Genomic DNA, 21,697 nt, shown 5'->3' with positions numbered 1-21,697 from the left:
GAATAAGCCAGTTTGTAGCTTACTATCATAAAAAGCAGTCTGCTTCTAATATGAAGCTGAATTACTAATAATACTAAATTGGCCAGCAAGGGTTTTCCTTTGAACTTGAGTTTAAAAACTTTCAGAGGCTTTCCAAATAACTGAATAACTACATGGAATTTTGGAAATGCCTCTTCCCTCTTCTGTGAAGTGGTTGTGAGTGTGGAGACCTCTTACCTGCGAGGCATACTGGTAGCTTGTGGGAACTGAAGGTAGTGGGTATAAGTGTATGTATCTTCTGGGGGTTATATGCTACATTGATCAGCTTGCCCATTGCTTTGTTCTGGGTGGCCTTACCCCTGCTTTCTAAGCAAAAACTTCTTGGAAGTAGACACTGGTGTTAGCTTGGCCAGGGAGCAAGCAATGTAACTTCTGACAGCCATGTAAAATGCTTTCTTCTGTCCTTAACTGTCCTTATACTCTCAGAGGATCGTTTCCTGACTACTTTGTCAAGTCAGAGCTCCACAGGCTCCACCCATCTTCAGCTGCCCACCCCTCCAGAGGTTGTATCGGAGCACATGACTGGTGCCAACACACTGTCTGAACAGGACACAACAAGCAGCTCTGAAGGTATAGTTTAGTTGTGATCTTGTATTCTTTCTCTTGCTTCTGTGTGGCAAGTATATGAGAACCATTTAGGAAACAGCAGTTCTGGTAACTCTGTTGGCAATCTTCCTCCCTTCTGAATTTACAGCTTAAAGTTTGATGTTGTGATGCAGACTTATCTCATTCCAGATGTGTTTGATGGACACTCATTGGGATCTACAGACAGCCAAGTGAAGGAGAAGTCTACTATGAAAGCTATTTTGGCTAACTTTTTGCCGGGAAACAGCTATAACCCCATTCCATTTCCCTTGTAAGTACTGCATAATATATACAATGTGCAAAATTAGCAGCCTAGTCAAACTGCAAACAGAGCTGTGCATGCTTCCTTTGCTCAGTATATAATTTAAGTCATCACTTGGGTTTGCCTCTGAATAAGCTATAGAACTTCCTAAAGGCAAGAAGTTTTCTGTGTCCCTTCTTGGTTTTTCTAGGTTACCTGCTTTTGCTATTAATGATCCATTCTTGTGCATATATGTTATCAGTTTCTCCTCATCCTAGCAGGCACGACTCCTCAGAACTCTTGAGGGGAGGGGGGAACAGGGAGAAAGGTGCCTTTTAATTTTATTGCTGCAGGGAGGGAGCAGAAACATCCTTCTTTAGCGAAGATTTACTAAAGCTACATGCCTGCCTCTTGTTTTTGCTTCCAGACCGCTTCCAAGGGTTGGACTCAAATTGGCATTGTCTGGGTGTAGGTCAGGTTCAATGGCTACTGCATGTGCCCTCAAGTGCCCCTCTCATGTGAAAATGGGCAGGCTGGAAAGTCTTTCGGCTACTTGGTCTGTGTGCTTTGTAGTGTTTCTTGTTTGACATGAGCCTAACATTTGGCAGCCTGAGTTTAACTTCTGAATCCTACCTCCAGAGTAGTAGTGGAGACTGTAGCCTAATGAGGTAAAAGTTAAATGATTGGACCCTACAGATGAGTAAAAGAAAATCCTGCAGAAACCTAGGAGGTTCTGGGGACTTTTCTATGATAAACTGCTTGTTCAGAAGAGTCCAGATTTGTCCCCTAACTTCACCCTGCAGGCCATGCTGTAGGACAATCAGAACAAACTTGGGCAGGCTTTGGTGCCATTAGAAACAGTGGCTGCTAAATAGAAATAGACTCTAACTTCTGATATAAGCATCTTGCTTGAAGTGCTGATTGTCCTAACGTGTTACCGTTTAGATTTAACCACATAGCTATGAATGAGTTTATTGGGTGAAGCTGATCTGGGGAGCTTTGGTTCCATGCTGAGACTTGCAGTTTGTGCCTGGGAGTGCAGTGATGAGGTCTGTTTTTTGACCCAAACTTAACCTTTCCTTTCCACAAACTTTTATGATCTACTAACAGTCTCCCTATGTAATTTTCCTTTAGTGATCCAGATAAGCACTACCTGATGTATGAGCATGAACGTGTACCTATTGCAGTCTGTGAGAAAGAACCAAGCTCCATCATAGCTTTTGCTCTCAGGTACTGGTGTGATCTTGCTGTTAATCTGACACATGTTGTACTTTTGCAGCTTTTCTGTGCAAGGAATATTTAAATCCTAATAGTAGGGAACAAATATGAGAGAATTTCTTCACTCAGTTATGTTGAGTGTTTCTGCCAGAGCTGGAGTTCTCTCCTTTTACTACTGAGATATGGGAAGTAGGTTTTCCAACTTGCAACTGGATTTCAGGCTTTTCTTGCCCAACTCTAGTACACAACAATGAATTCATTGTGTACCGGTCCCTATAACATGATATTGTTAGAGCGGGAAGTGCTACTAAATTTTGCTCAGCTCTCCAGCCTGGAGGAAGTGCAGCTGAGCTAGGGAACAACAGTTAGTTATTCATACTGCAATCTGTCTCTTGCCTACCTTCAGCTGTAGCAGCTCTTGGTACTTACTACTCAGCATTCCAAACCAGCTGCTTCAGTAAATCTTGGGGTTTGCATGTCACAAGGCAGCAGACTTTTAAAGGCACGTGTTCTTAAATTGTGGGAGCAGGACGAACAAGGCGGGATTTTTCCTGCAGTATGATCTAGAGAAGCTTCTGTTCTATGGCAAGTAAGTTCTAATTGTAAGAAAAAAATGGAGAGGTTTTTCTACTGTCAGTTTTTGTTTCCTGTGGTTGTCTCTGAACTGAATCTTTGGGTTGGTGTTAGAGTGCCCCAGAGAACAGCTAACTTTTTCTTTCTTTCTTTCTTTCCAGCTGCAAAGAGTACAGAAATGCCCTGGATGAGTTGTCCAAAGCATCTCTGAAGAACAGTTGTGAAGAAGGACTACAGCCAAACAGGTTACATGCAGGAACTACAGTACACAGAGTGAAGGCACAGTGATTGTAGTGAATAAGCCAAAACTAGGATGGGGAAGGACCCTCAAAATATGCCTCTATTAGGGTCTCTGCTTTCTGATGGAATCTGTAACCAACATGTACTTGCAGTACCTGAGTTTTCATTTCATGTCAGGGACTGTGCTGGCTCCATCACTTGATCCCGTGACTGTGTGCGTTGTAGGCATTACTGGGCCTGCTTGCCTTTCCTGTGGTGATGGGTGGAAGTGTTGCTATGGAGCCCTGAGAGGTTTTTCTCAGGGAGGTGGAGGAAGAAAACTTAAAACTGTGTCCTTTTCCCTTAGCAATACTTAGTGTTAGACAAGGAGGAGAAATAAATGTACAGGAGTACAGCAAGTGTCTCAGCTGGCAGTATTTGTTGGGCTTATGATTTTTTTTTTTCTTTCTCCTTTCAGTATGTCAGACAGCAAGCCAAAGAGCAGTAGTCCTGTCCGCCTGCCTGACGCTAACATGGGTCCTTCAAATCGCAATGCAGAACCAGAACAGCGTAAGACCATTTTGCCAAAATCATACTATCACTCCCGGATTAAATATGTTATGATGTAGTGGACCTTGTGCTGTTCTTGAGTCTAGCCTATTCAGCAGAGTATGATGCCCATAATATGTTCTGACCTCTTCTGGCACTGCCGCCATTAAAAAGATGGCAATTAATATATTTTGAAATGGAGAAGTGATGTTCTTTCTATGTTAAAGGAGCACACGCTTGGTCTGTGTTTTCAAATGACTCATCATTCCAGAATGCTACTCAGAACGCTAAATCAGCTAACCTGATTGACCTTGGTTGCCTGAGGAATAGCAAATGAGTAACAGTTGAATGACATCATTCCTTTAGTTAGAACAAGGAATGGAGAATGCTCATGAGAGTCATACTTTTATTATACTGCCTGTGGAAATGCCAAGGCCAGCTTCTTTATTCCTTTTCACTGTAGCAAAGAAACCATCTGGTGTTTTATCTTTCTTCCGTGGCACGGGAGGGAAGAGCCCGGACCTCTCTTCCCAGAAGAAAGAGACCTTACGTGGTGCTGACAGTGCCTACTACCAGGTTGGACAGATGGGCAAAGAGGGAGCTGAAAACCAAGGAGCAGAGCCTCAAGGTACAAGACTTGAGTTCATTCTGTCTTGGGCTGTTACTTCTTCCAAACATCATTCATATTTGTAAGGCCCAGAATGCACTCCTGCTCATATTTTTTTTTAATAGTCCAAGATTACTCAACATGCACTGACAATGAATAATTTGAGCATCAAATGTAGGTTTCTCCTAAAGACATTGCTTTGCTTTATGAGAAGGGAAATAGGGTCTTTCAAGCCCTGGTAACTACAGGGACGTTGAGCAGTCTCTGCTTGAATGCCTTTGGATTGAGTTGACTCTAGTCAAGCAGCCCAGTCTCTCTTCCTTGCTTCATGTTTAACTTTCATTGTTTCAGCTCATGGAAAATGAATGAAGAGAAAAAGAAAGCTTGTACTTTGGTGTCCCATGAACAGTAGTGCCCTTCTAGCATACATATTATATCATACAATTATAGCTGTATCCCTAATTCCCTATCTGTAGTTCCCTCTGTATCCTTGAAAAAAGAAAATATTTTTCTTGTAATGTGAGTTTACAAGTAGTATCTTACATGACTTTTTCAGTCATGTAAGTCAATAATGAACAACCTTGACTGAATAGTCTCTTTATGCCTTCAGATGACGTAGATGGAGGAGATGGACAGAAGAAACAACTGGTGAATCCCCATGTGGAACTTCGTGAGTAGCTGTAAATAATAACATGAAGTCTTAGCTGACAAACTCCTTTCTTCATGCAAATGTAATGGAAATCTTTAAGCTAATTCTTTTTTTGTTTTGGGCAGGAAGTAAAAACAAATCAAGAACAGAGCGATGTGATTTTTACTTACTGTAATCAATCTCTCTGTTGCAAAAATACCCCATAAAACTTTTTTTTTAAATAGATCTTTTGCCTTGATACTTTTCCATGACATATACTGTGAACTAAACTAAAGGGAGCTGACTTTCCTGTGAGTTTTCCATTTAAATACAGCTAGTTTAAACTTCCAAAGTACAATAGGCATGAGCGAGGGATGTTTAGCACAATAATATTCTTCTAGACATCAGTAAAATCCCTTAGGTGCCATCTCAGGTAGTCAGTGACTATGTCATGCTGTTATTAAGGAGGACCTTTTTTTGCAGAGTTTTCAGATGCAAATGCCAAATTCTATTGCCGGATTTATTATGCTGGCGAGTTTCACAAGATGCGTGAAGTGATACTGGGGAGCAGTGAAGAGGACTTCATCCGATCCCTCTCTCACTCTATGCCCTGGCAGGCGCGAGGTGGCAAATCTGGGGCTGCATTCTATGTGACTGATGGTAAATGAAACTTCTTTCCCCATTGTAATTAGAGGGTATTATTTGGGGATGGTGGTGGTCAGTGTGTCATGTAATCCCTGATTACGTCTAGCCAGAGGGTAGCTGACTGTGATGTGGCCACTCAGAGTTAAAAGTTAAGTGGACTGTGCTTCTTAATAATCTTCTGAATAATCTCATATGCTATAGTTGATTTATAGGATTTTTTTTTAACTTTGTCTGATTCTATGCCCTTACTTAAAAGAAGTCTTGAATGGAAGAGTCTGTAGGCTGTTTCTGTTGTGTGTGTAAGAAGCCCATATAGCTGAGGTAAATCTACCTCAGGCAGTCTTTTTTCCCTGACTTGCTGGAAGGCTGAAATTCAGAATGTATGAAGTAAAAAAGTTTCTAGAAATGAACTTCTGTAGCTAAGGATTTAAGAGAATTGTAGTCCTTTAAATTTTCCAACCACTTCAGCTGTTTAACAGTCCTAAAGAACTTACAAAGAATACATCACTTACTGTATGTAACCCTATTGCCTCTGATGTTAAAACAGATGATAGATTCATCTTGAAGCAGATGCCTCGTCTGGAAGTCCAGTCATTCCTTGACTTTGCTCCACACTACTTCACTTACATCATTAATGCAGTTCAGCAGAAGGTATTTAAAAACAAGTGTATTTTATTTAGGCAGTGATCTGTATTTTACAGACTAGTAACAGTTTCCACTTAGCCCTTAAATTAAAGTAAAAGAAAATGTCAGAGGGTATGACTTCTGCTAATAATGTGTTTTTAAGATGAAAAGTGGAAATTCCGCTAGAGCTTCTAAGCTGTAATACAGTCAGTCAGAACAGTAACACCTCTAGTATTTGATTGCTGATTGCCTGTACACAGAGGTCTTACCCCATGTCTTCTCTTCATCAGAAGCCCACAGCACTGGCCAAAATCCTTGGGGTATATCGAATTGGATACAAGAACTCTCAAAACAACACTGAGAAGAAGCTGGATCTACTTGTGATGGAAAATCTTTTCTACGGCAGGAAAATGGCTCAGGTAGGAACCGAGTGTTCTGTTCCCTTGCAGTGCAGTTCTGACTGGGAGCGACAGCAGGGTTACCAGTAGCCATCTAGGTAACTTTTAACTTTACATGTGCTGTCTGCATCTAGCACTGCTCAAAGATGACAGTTCGTGCCTGTCTCCTTGTTATGTTATCCTCGGTAACTTCATCCCTAGATTGGCTGGTTCAAATAGCCATAGTTCAGGCTTCAGTTTTCAGAAGTCTTGTTTGTCCCTGCATCTCCAGTGTCTGAGAAAAAGTATTGCCAACCTAATTAGGAAAATGTAAAGCCTTTTCACACAGCTTTTAGAGGAACTAACAGGGATTACAAACTCATTTATTTAGGAGAGCCTCACCGATGGACATAGTGATCTACTGTGTAGTTGGGGGGAAACTAATAATGTTTTGAACCCGCTGTTTTCTCTCTGAACCACTTCATCTGTGGGACAAGATTCTGAATTCAGTCTTGCTCTTAGTAAGGGAAAAGTGATCTTTATGCGGCAGTAGAATGAAGACCTTAAAATGACCAGGGAAAAATTATCTTAAAATACAGAGTTGATGATGAAACAGAAGTTCAAAATAATCTTGCTTCCAAAACTAGGTAGTATCAGTTCTTTCCACCTTCCCTCCTGGTGCTTGACCTCAAACAGGGATGTTTGTGTGAGGAAGTGAACTGAGGGAATTCTAGTTAGAGGTAAAGAATGTTGTTGTGGATTTTCTTTTTGTTTGTCTGTTAAATCACAAGAGCAGTCAGGCACCAGAGCAGAGACTCAAAGAGACTGTGGACTCTATCCCTCAGGTTAGTCAAATCTTGACTGGGCAGGGCTTGAACATCCTTCTCTAATAGGACCTGGTTCAAGCAGGGCATTGGACTGGAGACCTCCAGAGATTCTTTCCAATCTAATAATGGTCCGTCTCTTGCCTTGACAACAGATGTTAAACGGTGTTTCATGCAAGACCCACCTTTCTTTACAGTGACTTTACTTTTGTCTGTAGACAGCATTTGTGTCTGTAGAAGCTGGCTGGAAAAGTGAGTTTACCCATACGATGTAGAAATAGGGACACCCTTTTCCCCTTAAATTAGGCTAAATATTAATAAAATAACTTGGCTAAAATCTGTGAATTGAAGTGGCAGAGCCTTCATAGAGGCTTACATACTACTCTCCACTCTGGAAACTTTAATTTTTATGGTACGAAAATGTTTTTTATTAACTGTTTTCCTTCTGCAGAGAAGGGAAGAGTAACATTGCCATTCTGCTTTCTCGAACACTGCAGTTATGTATGCTGAAATCTTCAACCTTGCAGAGCAATGGGACAAAGTAGTGCTATTCTCCATCTGCAGGTTTTTGACCTAAAGGGCTCCCTCCGGAATAGAAATGTTAAAACAGACACAGGCAAAGAAAGCTGTGATGTAGTCCTGCTGGATGAGAACCTTCTAAAGATGGTCCGAGACAATCCTTTGTACATCCGTTCCCATTGCAAGGCTGTGCTGAGAGCTTCCATACACAGTGATTCCCAGTTCCTCTCCAGCCACCTCATCATCGACTATTCCCTGCTGGTGGGTCGTGATGATGCCAACAATGAGCTTGTTGTTGGGATCATTGGTAAGTTGCCTTCTGTATTTTATTGCTTTCAGCTGGTGAAACTGCTTTCTTCTGGTTTAAGTGTTTATAGTACTCTTAGAACTGTGCCACCACCAGAGAGATGTGTGTCAGGAAAGCTTGTCTTCTCCCTGATGGAATACCACCCTCACCCTCTCCTGGGTGCTCAAAGTGGAAGCAGGAAGTCTTCTTTCCAGCTCTTGTATAGGCTTGTGATAGCATTTGCCTTATTAAGTATACGCAGGAGGCCTCACAGGTAGTGAAAAAGCAGTCAAATTTGTGTTTAACCTACACTTTGATTCCAGTTGAAATAGGGGGGGTTTGGTTGTATGCTTTTATGTGTTTAATCTTTACAATTAAGTTCAGTAATGTTTACATAACCATTTAAATTTGAACTTGTGTGTAGGGGATCTAAGGAGAAACAATGTTGTTAGAGTTGAAATTGGGAAGTTAAACATCATGAGGTCACTTGTGATCATGTACTTTGACCTGGATAACATGGGTGGCAACTCAGTAATTACCTTGCCGCATCCTCTGACTTGTGACTGGAAAGTGGAGCCTCATCTTTAAACAAGTGAAAGTTGTATTGTGCAAAATATTTAGAGATGAAGCCATTTTGCCAGATGTGGAAGGGACTCTTGGAAATTAGATGCTCTTGAAACCTAGCTCAGAAATGCTTCCAGATAAGATCTAAAACCAGGAGGTCTGGATTATTCTTTTTCTGATAAAGCTTGAAAGCCATTCCAACAATACTTCTAGTTGAGATTTGAAGTCTCAGCTACAAAGAACTGCAATTTGTTATTGCTTTCTAGTTTTGTAGGCTCTTGAATATTTGGTACGTGGGATGAGATTCTGCTCCTTCTGTACATGTGGCTTTTTGCTGTCCTATGGAAAGTCTTACCTGATTAAAGACTATATTTTATATGATTCTTAAAGCTAACAGTTCCTTCATTGTGATAAGAACAGCTGTTCATGATCTGAAGGAGCTTGCTTAACACAAATATCTTCAAAAAGAGAGAACATGCCTGCTGTATCAGGCTATCACAATGTTCTCTAAATGATACCCTGAGAACTTGCAAAGTACTCAAGCTAAATTTGCTGCAGGGGTGGAACTAAAAATCATTAGGTTGGACTGGGTTTGAATCTGAGGTCAAAATCTCTACTTATTTTAGATCTTAATGTGATACAGAAAACAAGTTAGTTATGTCTGAGGAGCTGTGAAGACTTTATTTTAGGCCCTGTTGTGTGGGGCTCTGGATCTTGGGTCATGAAGTGACAGTACACAAACTGATTATATCAGTTCCAAATCACTCTAAGGGAGCATTTTCAAAGTGTATTCAGATAAATGGATAAGTCCCAAGATTGGTAGGTGTAGATGACTTTTGTGTAAAGCACAGCTGAGGTGAAATGTGGATGCTTATCATGGCCTTTTGTAAATCTAGAAATAGTAAATTCAAAATTGTATAATTACATGAGAGATAATGATATTCAGTAATGAAAAACTTAACTTACTGCAGTTTCAGCTTTGCAGACCAAAATGCTTATGTGCAGGTAATGACTGAGCTTGCTTTTTCTGAAAGGGGCTTGGAAATAATTGCACAGTCTTCTCTTTGCAGCCCCCTCTTCCAATTGGGGTCACTGGTGGTGCTTCCAGTCCTTCATGTCATGAAGTCAAAAGTGTTTGCTTTCCATTATCAAACCTGTAGGTGGCTGCAGTGATGAGGAATGCTACTGGCTTAAATGGATACATGTCCAAGTCTTGATGCTGCTAGCAGTTGCAGTAAAGTAGTGGGAGCTGTTACAGCTTCTTGATATGTTTCTGGGATGGGGATCAGGCATTGAAACTCTAACATGGATAAGGACAGGCGTGCCTGGGCAATCTGTTTTTGTAGAGGCAGGAAGAGTTGACTGTGGTCTTGCTCGGCTTTTGAGATACTGTATTCACCCTACCCAATATAATCAATACTCGAAGTGAGGTGACTGGAACACTGACGTTCTGGCTATGGAAGCCTACTGCTTGCTTGCCCTTTTTGAGGGAAAGTAGATTCATTATAGAACAGTGTTACTTGGATTATAGCAGATACCACATATCTGTGTGTGTGTTTTGTTGTGTTTTTTTTTTTTTTTTTTTTTCTTTTTTTCTATTGCAACAGACTATATTCGCACTTTTACCTGGGACAAAAAGCTTGAAATGGTGGTGAAGTCAACTGGCATCTTGGGAGGACAAGGTAAGTCCAGAATGAAAGCAAAACTTTCGATTATGTTTCCTCATTACCTGGAAGATTCCAATAACTGTGCTAATAAAACCACAACTTCCCCACCATACAGATTTGCAACACTAGATTAAGCTGTCCAGAATAGGGGAAGGAATAACAACTTTCAGAAAAATTAATACGTTGATCTGCCTCCGTGACTGACCCTGTAGGTACTGTAATTCCTGGGAATGGAGTAAAGGTCACCTACTTATCAGATTGTTCTTTTCTGTTTCTTAATTACCAACTACTCACATACAAATTAAGTCATCCATGTAGAGATACTAGCAAAAAAGCTTTCTGGCTGGTTTCAGAAGATGTTTTCTGAGTCCAGAAAACCAGATATACTCTGACATGTTAGTGTGGAGAAATACTTAGCAAATGACTGACCACTGCCCATATTTTGAGGAGCTGAGTAGTTCCCTTGTGGTAGTGAGTAGAGTATCTTTTATGCAGCATTGCCTAGTGTTGGCCATGTATTAGTAGGAGAGCTGGAAGGAGAAGGGAGGGGGAACACTTGATGCACCACTGCTCACGTGTCTGAAGAAGATAAGAACATGTCCATAGAATGAAATTCTTCATGGGAGAAATCAGCATCTCTGCTAGAAAACCTCAGACCTTAAACAGGAGAAGAGTAAAAGAAACAAACTGATCAGGACTGATCTAAAAAGCCTGAATGGTTCCTCCAACTTCAGGTATCTCAACTCAGTGTTTGGAGTCCAGTCCTTGATCTGTCTTCTCTCATCAATGTCTAAAATAAAAATAATTAAAAAAAAAAAAAAAAAAAAAAAAAAAAAGGGCAGCCGATAATGCTTGTTGGTTCCAAGACCCTTCCATGCACAGTATGCCTTCATGATTTTGCTGTCTGGTGTTGTAAACTCATGTGACATCTGTCTGTATTGCAGTATACTCTTTAGACCATTTCTAACTGCTTGACTTTTACACATTAGGTAAGATGCCAACCGTAGTCTCTCCGGAGCTCTACCGGACCAGGTTTTGTGAAGCTATGGACAAGTATTTCCTGATGGTGCCAGACCACTGGACAGGACTGGGCCTGAATTGCTAAGCTAAATCCCATATTGGGAAAGCACAAGAGGACAATGACATTATAGGCCACTCTATTTCTGCGGTCTGTCCAGCAGTAAGCAAGAGGATTGCAGTTCCATGTCTACACTGACTGTGTGCATCATGTTGTGAAGTGTGAAATCTGCTTGTTGCACTTTAATCCTCTCGAAGGCTGATAAGTGAACCAGCCTCACTAAGGATTGAAGCTGTAAGGTACCGCTGAACGGCACTGATAAGAGACATTCCCTCTGTCAGCAGGGAAGGTGATGCTATCTCCATGCAAGATTACTGAAACAGATACTGTTCAGTTCATGATGGTGTAGAAGTACATGATCTCTGTAAGTCTTGCACAGACTAAGTGGTGGTGAATATTAGCAGCTCATGTTTCTGTAGTGGATGTGTGGTACTGCAAATGTGAAATAAATCCCCCTCTATGTGTGTGGGTGGGTGAGACAAGAATGAAGTTAATCCCCGAGTTCTGCTATTGTTGCAGTGGTTTGTAGCTGACCTGGTTAGGATCCATGAATAACTTGTCCTGGTTATGCTCTATAGCTTCAATTTTTCCTGGGTTCTGTAAACAGGAATTTTTTTTTTTTTTTTTTAGAAGGCAGCTCCACAGCTATGCCATATCACTACATCTTTTAAGTTGTATTACTGCAATACAACTTTGTCTTTATCTGTTGTAATTTCATTTTAGCTGAATCCCATAGAAATGGGTTGTCAGTCATCAGCACGCTGCAAAACCCCAAACATATCCCTTCAATCCTAAACAGTATTTTGATCTGAATGTTGCCCAAATCCCTGGAAACAGGTAACTAAAAATAATATACCCTTTAATTTAACAAGACTTGCTTAATTACAGTTATGAAGCTGGTTAACCCTTTCCTTAGCAGAAGGCACTAAGTTGATAGACAAAATGAAGCATACTGCCTTAGAGTGACAACTTTCTCCTTAATGAAACCATCCTTCCTGGCAGATCACTTCAAATCCATTTCACATCCCCAGGACTTTCAAATAATGCATTTACCTCATGGTGAAACTTTGCCAGGAGAATGTTTTTCTTGCATTCATGACATGCTGATGAGAATGAGCATCCAGATCTCATCACGCTGTGCAGTCCCAATGGAAAAACTGTCTCTTCAGCAGTATTAGATTTTTTTTTTTTTTTTTTGCACCACTGAGATGAATGTAGTCATCTTTTTCTGTAAAAAGAAAAGCCTGAACCAACAGGTGTCTTGTATAATGGATAAGATGTGCAGGGATCTGTGAATCTCTGTTGTGACAATAAGCACTTCTTTCCATTTTTATTAATTTTTACCTGGTTTTGTAGGTGATGAGTTTACTTTTTAGTTTCACTATATTATAGGCCAGTAAATAAGAGGGGGTTTTATGAATTCAGGAGGCAAGAATACTGTCCTTTGACTTCTAGTTTCTGAGGGAAGGACTTCAAACGAACATGGACTCTGGGACAGTATAGCTCTTTATGACCACTTGCTCATTCTGACCAGTTGCCTGGTAATGCCATCTTCACTGTAACTATGGATTGAAATATGAATTTTGTTCACTCCTATGTTCAGTATTTTCTTCTGTAGCAGATGGTGGTGGCTCTGTTCAGGAGTGACATCTGGGCAGCACTGAGAAAGGAAAATGCCAGCAGTGAGAATTGATCTGTTGTCTGCAAAAACAACTAGTGCAGCTCAGGTCCGAGCTGCCAGGAGGCAACAGTCAGTTGTGTTGAAAGAAGTCTTCCCCACCCTATTGCAAAGCCCGACAGGAGGAAGAGCCAAGATGCTGACCTTGAAGCAGCAGAGATGAAAGTATTCTCAGTTCCTCTGTACAATGTAATCATTGTTTCCAAGGCTGCAGTGATGTATGCTGTGGAAAGATGACATAGCACTTCTTGCTTCCTCTGGCCCAGAATCCTTCTGGTCCAACATAGTCCATCAGCTACAGCTGACCACCTCTGGGACACATCTTGCCTCCTGCGTTCAAATGTACTCCTAGAATGGCTAGCTGTGTGGGGGGCCTTGTGTACTGAGGAGCCAACCAGTCCATCAGCTCAGTGCTACTCTCACCTCTGTGGCTTCTGCATTCTGTCTTCGTCCATTGATGTGAAAGAGCATGCCATGCAGCCCGGATCTGTTCCAGTCTCAGTTAAAGTTTACATGTGTTCTTCCTCCTTCCCCTCCTAAAGTTTACAGGGAAAAAAACTTGACTTTCCTGACCAGCTAAGGTGACCCAATAGCAGCTGGTTATGTTATTTTCCACCTTTGTCAGTATGTGGATTGATTGATGGAGTATATGAATATGGGCAGTGTCATGGCTTTTGCACTAGGCTGATGTAGAACTGTGATGTGCTAGTCCTGTCCTGTCACCAGTAACCCTTACTCCAGTGACATGTAGCTCCTCTATACTGCTTGTCTTCCAGAGTCCCAAGCAGCTGACTCTAATGTTCCCTGTACCTGACGGCATGAGGCCCTCAGCACTGTGGAAGTGAGAGAACCTTCCCCTGGCCAGCTGTTCAGCAGCCTGTGAACGCAGAGCCCCGGCATGTGAACTGTGATCTTCTTGGGCTGAAGTTACAGCAGTTGGACAGATTTGCAGGAGTGATCTTGAGCTGGCATCAACATCTAACTTTGGGTCAGCATGTTGCTGATACTGTAGTCTGGTCAGGACTAATCTAAATAGCAAAATACTAGTTGTGGGTAACACAGTAGCTGCAATATTAACTGGATTTGGGACATCTTTGGGTGCCATGTGATGTAAAGCTATAGGCATTTCTAGGTCAAATCTCAGCAGTTGAACAGATCTCCTTAAATATTCCTTTTAAAGAATAAGAATTATCCTGGCATTTCACTTGTTACACAGCTAACTTTCTCAAAAGGACAGCAATACTTCATGCAGAAGAGATCTATGAGAGAGCTCCTTGTGCGGTTGTATTAGGTCTATGTCCCTGCAGCATGCCTAAGGATGTCCTAGAACGTCTTAGGTATTAATTACACGAGCCTTTTGATTAGAGTTTTTTTATTTCTTTGTAACACAGGCTTAGCATATATGCGTGTAAGCAAATCACAGTTGCAAACATGAAGACTGCATTTCTTCAGAGCTACACTGGCTCTTTTTCTTCTGTTGTTTTGATCTGAGGCCTTGTGACAAATATCTAAATCTTGTCCCAGTCAGAAGTGATGACTTGCTTTCAGTCATCATGTAGACAGCAGAATGCCTTGTAGTGGCCCAGCAATAGATCCTGTCCCCCAAAAGCACATGAGGGACTGTTGCTGGTTAAGTAAGGGCAGGGCTTAGGGGAGTTACCTGTGGAGTGGACTTTCCTCTGTGAGAATGACCAAAACCAAATGAATCGCTCACTAGCAGGTGGACAGACTAATCATTATTCAAAGCACTTAATGTACCATAATGTATGAATTTCTAACCTACCTTGGTTCAGGTGTATTTTATAAAATTGATGTACTAAGCTATTTGAGAATAACTGCCTTGACTACCTGGAAAATCAAAATGTAATGTATATATATACAAATAAACTGACTAAAATATACTTGAGTCTATTCCATGTGGTGGAGCAGTTAGGTCTCACAGCATTTGTTTGTTCAGAGGCTAAGCTCTCTGCTTGATCTGCAGCAATTGCTCTGTTGGAGATTGCCAGCTTTGTGTGCAGTGTAAGCATGTCTGTCATCTCTATACCTTGCAGCTCGTCTCTTCTAATGAAGCAGGGCTTCTGGGCTGCTCTCCAGGTCAGTGGCTGTAGCATGTCCAAACAACCTTTCACGCATTTCTCCCACCTTCTCCCCAGCTGCTTTTCAACACACAGTGCTGCGTGAGACAGGGAGTCAGTTATGTCCAGCAGATGATGGTGTTGCCATGGCCCAGTTCTTCCAAGAGGTGGAACGCGTTCCTCAGGAAAAATCTGCAGGTATTTCTGTAGTCGTCTCTTAAGTGGACTCGATAAAGAAAAAATCCAAGGAGGTCTGAAAATTAATGGCATATCTCGATTGCTTCATATGAATCTAGTATATAATAACCTTCTCTCTTAAAGTTAAAAATGATGTATGATTAGTTCTGGGAAGTGTACTTGTTGGTCCCTAGAATATCAAACTCAAAATCTAAAACTTAAGGATTTTACCTGTAGTATCTGCCATCACCACTTTTACCAGGTGAGTATGAAACTCCATTGGAAACTGTCCCACCAAGGGGGTGTGAGCAAGGCAAAAGGTGCAATACTCAATTCAGGGGCAGTGCTGCCTTGTGCTGGTGTAAGGTTGAATGGTGGGATTTGTGGGGCTTCTCACAAGAATTCGAAAAGCACAGATGCAGTTATCAGAACAGCTCTGCTTTAATACAAGTGGGACTGCCAACACCTAGTAAAGGGCAAGAGTTTGTGCTCTAAGTGAAACTTCGGTACTGAAGTCAGTATTTGAAAATGAAACTGTAATTGCATGTGTTTTCCATTGATGTAACTGATGATACGAGACATGGGTCAACTTCCTTGCTACCACCTTGATTTAGACAACACTACTATTTAAAAAAAAAAAAAAAAGTTGGGATTCACCATCTCAGTCCATGCTGTAATGTCTCAAATTGAGTCCTGTGGTGTCATAATGTGGAGATACACAAGCAACAAGTACCTTGGGTTTAGTGTGGAGGTTTTAAGTCAGTGAAGATATAGAGTAATTTTGCACAATAATTGGGAAAAAAACAGGCCATCCCTTATTTCTCCCTGTTTTCAGGGGACAGAACTGGAAATCTGGCGCACTGGAGATTCAAGATCTAGATGTGCTGGACACTGATACTAGCCTAGTATTGCCATGAAAGTAATAACAAAACAGGAATCTAGGGTCCCCAAGTTCCTGCTGTGGAGCCATGGTTTGTTGTCAGATCTCTGCAAGGAACAAAAAGAAACAAAAATAAACCACTTCATTTTTTGGCAAGAGGAGGTTTTTCTGTATCTTTAAATGTGTGCCCGGAGCAGAGCCTGCTTCTGAAAAGATGGAAGGATGACAGGAACAGGTAAGAGTGGGTTGGGGGCTTGTTTGGTAATCTGGCAGAGTCAGAACAAGTCCCCACATGTGCATACTGTTACAAAGCTTTGTTCTCCAGCCTCTCCTGCCTCGTGGCATGAGTCCTATACCAAGTGACGTGTATGAGGGCAGAAAGCAATGCTTGGTTTGAATGATGAAAACCAATGCTTGAAATATTGCTGGTTATGAATTATTATCATCCTGCATAATGAGTTTAAGCTTTGCAGAGCTCCAAGCGAGCTAGTTTCTTACCATAAAGATGGAGTTCTTCCGTGTTTCCAAAAGCACAATGTTATCATCCTACAAAACTGTGCTCGTTCACACAGCTTGTGCCAGTTACAGAGGCTGTTTCTCAGTTCAACTCCTGCAGTAGATTGCAATAATACATGAAAGCAGAGTGGTTAGCAGTCAGCCAGCTCTTTATTCCCTCTGCGTTTTTTCCTTAGGTGAGATCCTTTCTTGCTGGTCTGTGTCATCTGTGAAGCTCCTTTCATTGCACCTCCTATCCTGTGATTATATGTAGTTTCTCGGTTGGAGGCCTTGCTCTTACATCTTTGTAGGTAAACTTGTGTTATCAGAATTAGCTGACATAAGGTCTCTGGTCCTAATCTGAAGGCTCTTTTTAAACCCAGGCTGAAAGCTACCTAACTAGTCCTTAGTCCTTGCAGCCACAGAAAGCGGTCTTCTGACTCTCTTCAGTTGTTTACAGCTGTATTAAGTAAACAAGTTCTGGAGAAGTGTGCTATGTAAGCAGGAGCTGTTATGTGGTGTGAGGAGTCCTGAGAGGAAAGAATAGAGCTTGGGTAGTGAAAGGGCTGTTGCAGTCAACATTCTTAGGATGGCAGAACTGGCACTATTTGTAAATATGCAAGATGAGTTGTAAAATCTCATTGCCATTCTGAAGGAGAGATGTCGAGGCTTAGTAATTATAGCCTCACCTTTGAAGTGCTGAAGTTGACTTGTGTGGGGAAAATAGCAAGCATGTAAAAAGGCAAGCATGTCAGAAGAGAATAAAAGCTGATTTATGCCAATTATCACATTGGAAAGATTTTTTTTTTACAGAAGGGTGCATTTTGGCTGCCAGAAACAGAAGAATCCTACATTCAGTTCTGAGGATTTTGTGGGGATTTTGCTGATAAAGAGAAGGTGGGAGAAAGAGGCACAAAGCAACACTGCTGAAGTCAAAAAGAAAAATGAGGACCCTCCCCCTGCATAACAGGTAAGAGTGTGCCTGTAGCCGTAGTAGTAAATTACAGAGAAGTATTCCCTACCATTCCCTACAGGTGGTTAGCTTCTGGTTACCTGCACATAATCCTGAAATTGTAGTTTTGAATTAAGTTTCCTTGACTTTTTCTTCAAAATGGAACTTCATGTATGACAAGGTCCCATATGCTGTCATTTCAGTTTGGTGTAGGGACAAAGTAATTTAAAAGTTTACTGCAGTTAGGAAGCTCTTTTCACCGAAAAGGTAGGTGTAAGGAAAAACCCACTGATTACTGTAGTTACAGCAGCAGATTACAGATTGTTTTGCTTTGCTTGTAGAATATAAGATGTTGAGGGCCTGCAGGAGACCAGATCCTGAATCATCACTGCCATTTTCTGGCAATCCAGTTCTTCAATTCATCTAGTGCAAAGGCTTGCTCTGTTTGCTTAAATTACCTCAGAATATAAAAATTGTATGAGAATGTGATCCTAGTGGCAGTTCTGTATTGTTTTCCTGGTGTTTAAATGTGCTGAGAATCTACCTCTGAAGAATGTACTTCAGTGAGGACAGGTATCTTTTCTGTTAGTGACTACAGTTGGTAAAAACATGACGGCTGTATCCTGTGAAAGAAAATATGGTTGTAATAAAAATCCTGGGCCCGTGAAACTTGCTTCCCAGTTTGCATCCAAAATAGCAAGAACAGAGTGGTGATCTCAGTATGTCTGCACAAAACCACTGTACATTTTTTTTGTGATGTGAACAAAGTATTCTTTTTTAAAGTTTTGTACAGTGAAAATAATTTTTTAATTCACATTATCTGCTAGTTAGATATATTTCTATAATAATGCATTTTTATATATGTATTCTACAGTAAATAGTGGTTTAATATAGTATAGTATTTGAATAGTGATTACTCTTACCATAGGAATGTCAGAATTCATGACTACTATTACTTGTTTAGTTCTGGAGGAAAACCCCTACTTTCTTCCAATATCTCTCAGCAGTATTTGTCTAGAGCTCTCTTGTGTGCTTGAGGTTGTCTGTCAAAACAGCAGCCAGCTCTGTGTTCCTATCTCAGAGCTCGCTTCCTTTCACTGGCAATGGCAACTCTGCCCTTTCTTGAATAGTACACTAAGCCTAGCAGCCCTAAAAAACAAATTAATGATACATACTTTCATATCCAGTTTCTGTAGGCACCCTTATTTATATGCACAGAATATATAGCAAATGAAGGCATATGTTAAGGATTGAATTAAAGGCAATTAAATGACTGAAGCTGGTTTTACCTAAGGCTGGCTGCGGAGCCAGCACATACTTAGGAAGTCCCTGCCAGTTTTTGCAGAAAGAGAAGGCTGGGATCACTGACCTGGTACACACTCTAATATGGATCCCCGAGAGAGAATATTTACGCAGTACTGTTTAAACCTGAGAGTGAGCAGTGAACTGATGAAGTAATGCCAACCTGTGTTAAAGATGCAAAGGCAATTAAGGATCAAAATACCAATGCCCACTTTGAATTCTATAATGGGTGTTAAAATTACTAATACTGATTAACACAAGTATTATGTGTTAGTGTACTGATGCTATGTTGTAAAATAAAGTGTTTACATGTTTATACACACAGTATTTTTTTCGGTACAGGCAAGGAAAAAGTTTTTTTCTGTACATTCAGATGTTGATGTTGTAGTATAACCTCTGATGACCCACACTGGTATGCACAGTAACAGAACTTTTCTGCTTTTTCTGCAAGTACAAAAGCATTGAAAAGATATTTCTGAGGAAGGCCAAGGAATGTTTTCTTTAAGAAAAACTTGTTCTGTAAGTTCAGTGAGATTACTGCCATTGTCTTTATTTTACCAGAAAAAAATCTGGACTCCTGGTTTCAGAATCAAATCTGCGTCTCTCACTTGACCAAAACCTCAAAGGCATTTTGTTAAGTACCCATATATATGTTGCAGTATTTACTTAGCTTTTAGCCTGTTAGATCCCTGTGCTCTCCTAATTCTGCAACAGGATAACATTCTGAAGTAAAAGTTGTGCAGAATACCTACAGTTAAGACTCACTTGCAATCTTAAATAGCAGGAAACACTTCTGCTCTGCTCTTTTCTGCTATATTTAGTATGGTGCCCCTTTATTCTCAGCTACAGAAATATAAGTACAAAGTCCTGCAAGAATCTGGTCTTTTCTGTGTAGTGCACATGCACACTTACATACTGTATCTTAGCCCTCAAACACTTTGAGAACAGAAAGGTGAAAAGGTGACACTGCTTACCTGTCTTCTCTGAACTCAGTGCAGCTGTGCATGTAACACCACATCCTACAGAGAGTCACTACATCCTACGTGATGCTGTAAGCAAAGACCTATGTTATGACAGCTCTGGCTCCCCACATAGGCCTTACTCTAATAGCAGTGGCTGTGGAGCAGGGGTACCCTACAGCTGCAGCTGCACAAAAGCGTGCTTATGCTAAAAAAGAACAAAGCCTAGCAGGACAGGACATCAACTGGTACATCTTGGCTCTAGTAGCTGGCCAGCCATACTGGTACTTCTGTGTAGCTCCAGCCTCTAAGCCTGAACAGAAGAAATTGTGCACTTTAAACACAGTTCAGTCACTCTAGTATATAATTGGAATAATTAAATCACTCAAGACCTCATGATCCAGTGATGAAAAGCAGGATAATAAAGTGAACATAATTACTGAAAAGAGCATTGAATTACAGTTGCAGAGACAGGATGGGAATATAGTAACTTTTCTCCATTGTTTGCATGGGATATTTTTCTAATGTAGCCTCAGCAAAAGTAAAACATAGTATCCTGAATGTGAGTTTCCATTACTGAACTGGCTGAGATCTTCTGACATACCAAAAGTAAACTAGCTACTTGATGAAATCTAGGATGGCATAACTGGGATTGTTTAACGTACACATATGCACATAACAAGAAAGAAAATGTTTTCTTTTTCTACCAGGATTATAAACACTATCTAGAACACATACTATAGGAAGAAAATTATTTTCTGGAAACTCCAGGTCAGCCATATGGATTTCTAATGGTTGAAAGGATCTGTAATCAGTTCTGGTTAGTGTGTTGTTCTTAACATGTCTGGTACTTGACAAGGATGGAAAATGAAAGAATTAGGTTATTCTTTATGGCTCCATGGTAGCCTATAATATGAAGAAATTATATCTTCTTCTTCATGCAAGTTTGAGCTGCCTTATGGACAAACAGTATTCTGCTTTCTGTCCCTTAAGCCCTAGAAAGCAGACAACCTCCTCAGGACAGTATTTACCATTCCAGCTCAGTTGTATAGTAAGAATTCACCAGAACTAGCTTTTTACTGTGTATCATATTCTAAAAAAAACGCAACCCCTACTTATTTCAGCTCTTGAATGTTTTCTGAAACATTGACATTTAAATAAGGTAGATGTGTTGGCTTGTGAACAATACATGCCAAATGTTAACAGACATGACTCTTATAGTCTTAGTCCAGAAATAGGCTGCAGAATGCACTGATCATAAACATTCATATAGGAAACATTCCTCGTTATGCCCAACTAACTGTCATTAATTTCTTTTTGCAGCTAGTAACATATAGGGAAGTCTAAGAGTTTAGAAAATTAGCACTACAAGGAGTCTGTTTAATGTTTGGGGGTAAATACTTAACATCATATTGATGACTTTTAGCTTTTTGTTATCCGAAGTGTGGTGGTTTACATATAGATGGAAGAAAAAAATCAGTAATGAATTCTAGCATAGAGAGAAGTCCAAGGTTGAACGTATTTGAACTTGGAACATTGTTGTTTTCATATGCAAAGTTTCAGTAAATGATATGTTCTTTTTGGGCATTCCTATCAAAAACTTCAAGTATTAAAACATTTTAACTTCTACAAGTCATTAAACCTGAAGCACACCCATGAATGGAAAAAATTGAACTTTCTAAGTTTAATCAAAACATGATCTTTCCAACTGCAGACTATATAAAACCAATATGTTGCTTGAAACTTGATGTATTTTCTCTATTCTATTTTTATGCCTTGTAGCAGCAGAAGCTAATGGAGCCAAACATATCTTGGGAACGTTGTTGTTTTAGTACAAGGCACGATAGCTACTCAGTTCAGTGACATTAAACAGCCCTGGAAGTTCTTTTAATTAAAGCAAAATGGGATGCAAAAGATAAATTTAAAAGCCCTT

At 40.5% G+C, this 21,697-nt stretch overlaps 1 protein-coding gene across 6 annotated transcripts in view; it reads left to right on the top strand.

Annotated features, from left to right (window-relative positions):
• PIKFYVE (phosphoinositide kinase, FYVE-type zinc finger containing) overlaps window positions 1-21,697 on the top strand; it is a 77,715-nt gene that overhangs the window by 51,927 nt on the left and 4,091 nt on the right. For 4 of the 6 annotated variants that reach the window (XM_042784410.1, XM_042784411.1, XM_042784408.1 and 1 more), the window contains 13 exons: window positions 466-609; window positions 775-895; window positions 2,000-2,095; window positions 2,818-2,901; window positions 3,354-3,445; window positions 3,888-4,052; window positions 4,642-4,701; window positions 5,143-5,319; window positions 5,852-5,955; window positions 6,219-6,347; window positions 7,694-7,955; window positions 10,106-10,180; window positions 11,155-14,822. In XM_042784410.1, coding sequence (XP_042640344.1) covers window positions 466-609; window positions 775-895; window positions 2,000-2,095; window positions 2,818-2,901; window positions 3,354-3,445; window positions 3,888-4,052; window positions 4,642-4,701; window positions 5,143-5,319; window positions 5,852-5,955; window positions 6,219-6,347; window positions 7,694-7,955; window positions 10,106-10,180; window positions 11,155-11,270 — 1,625 coding nt within the window. In that variant the 3' untranslated portion in view covers window positions 11,271-14,822. Of the gene's footprint in view, window positions 1-465; window positions 610-774; window positions 896-1,999; window positions 2,096-2,817; window positions 2,902-3,353; window positions 3,446-3,887; window positions 4,053-4,641; window positions 4,702-5,142; window positions 5,320-5,851; window positions 5,956-6,218; window positions 6,348-7,693; window positions 7,956-10,105; window positions 10,181-11,154; window positions 17,522-21,697 lie in introns of those variants that run through there. The other 2 variants (XR_006164581.1, XR_006164580.1) reach the window with 2 other exon arrangements.

Source organism: Tyto alba, unplaced genomic scaffold (genome assembly GCF_018691265.1).
Source record: "Tyto alba isolate M040663 unplaced genomic scaffold, T.alba_DEE_v4.0 Super-Scaffold_7, whole genome shotgun sequence".
Taxonomy (NCBI): domain Eukaryota; kingdom Metazoa; phylum Chordata; class Aves; order Strigiformes; family Tytonidae; genus Tyto; species Tyto alba.
Note: the sequence above shows the minus strand (reverse complement) of the source record. Positions and strands in the feature narration are given on the sequence as shown.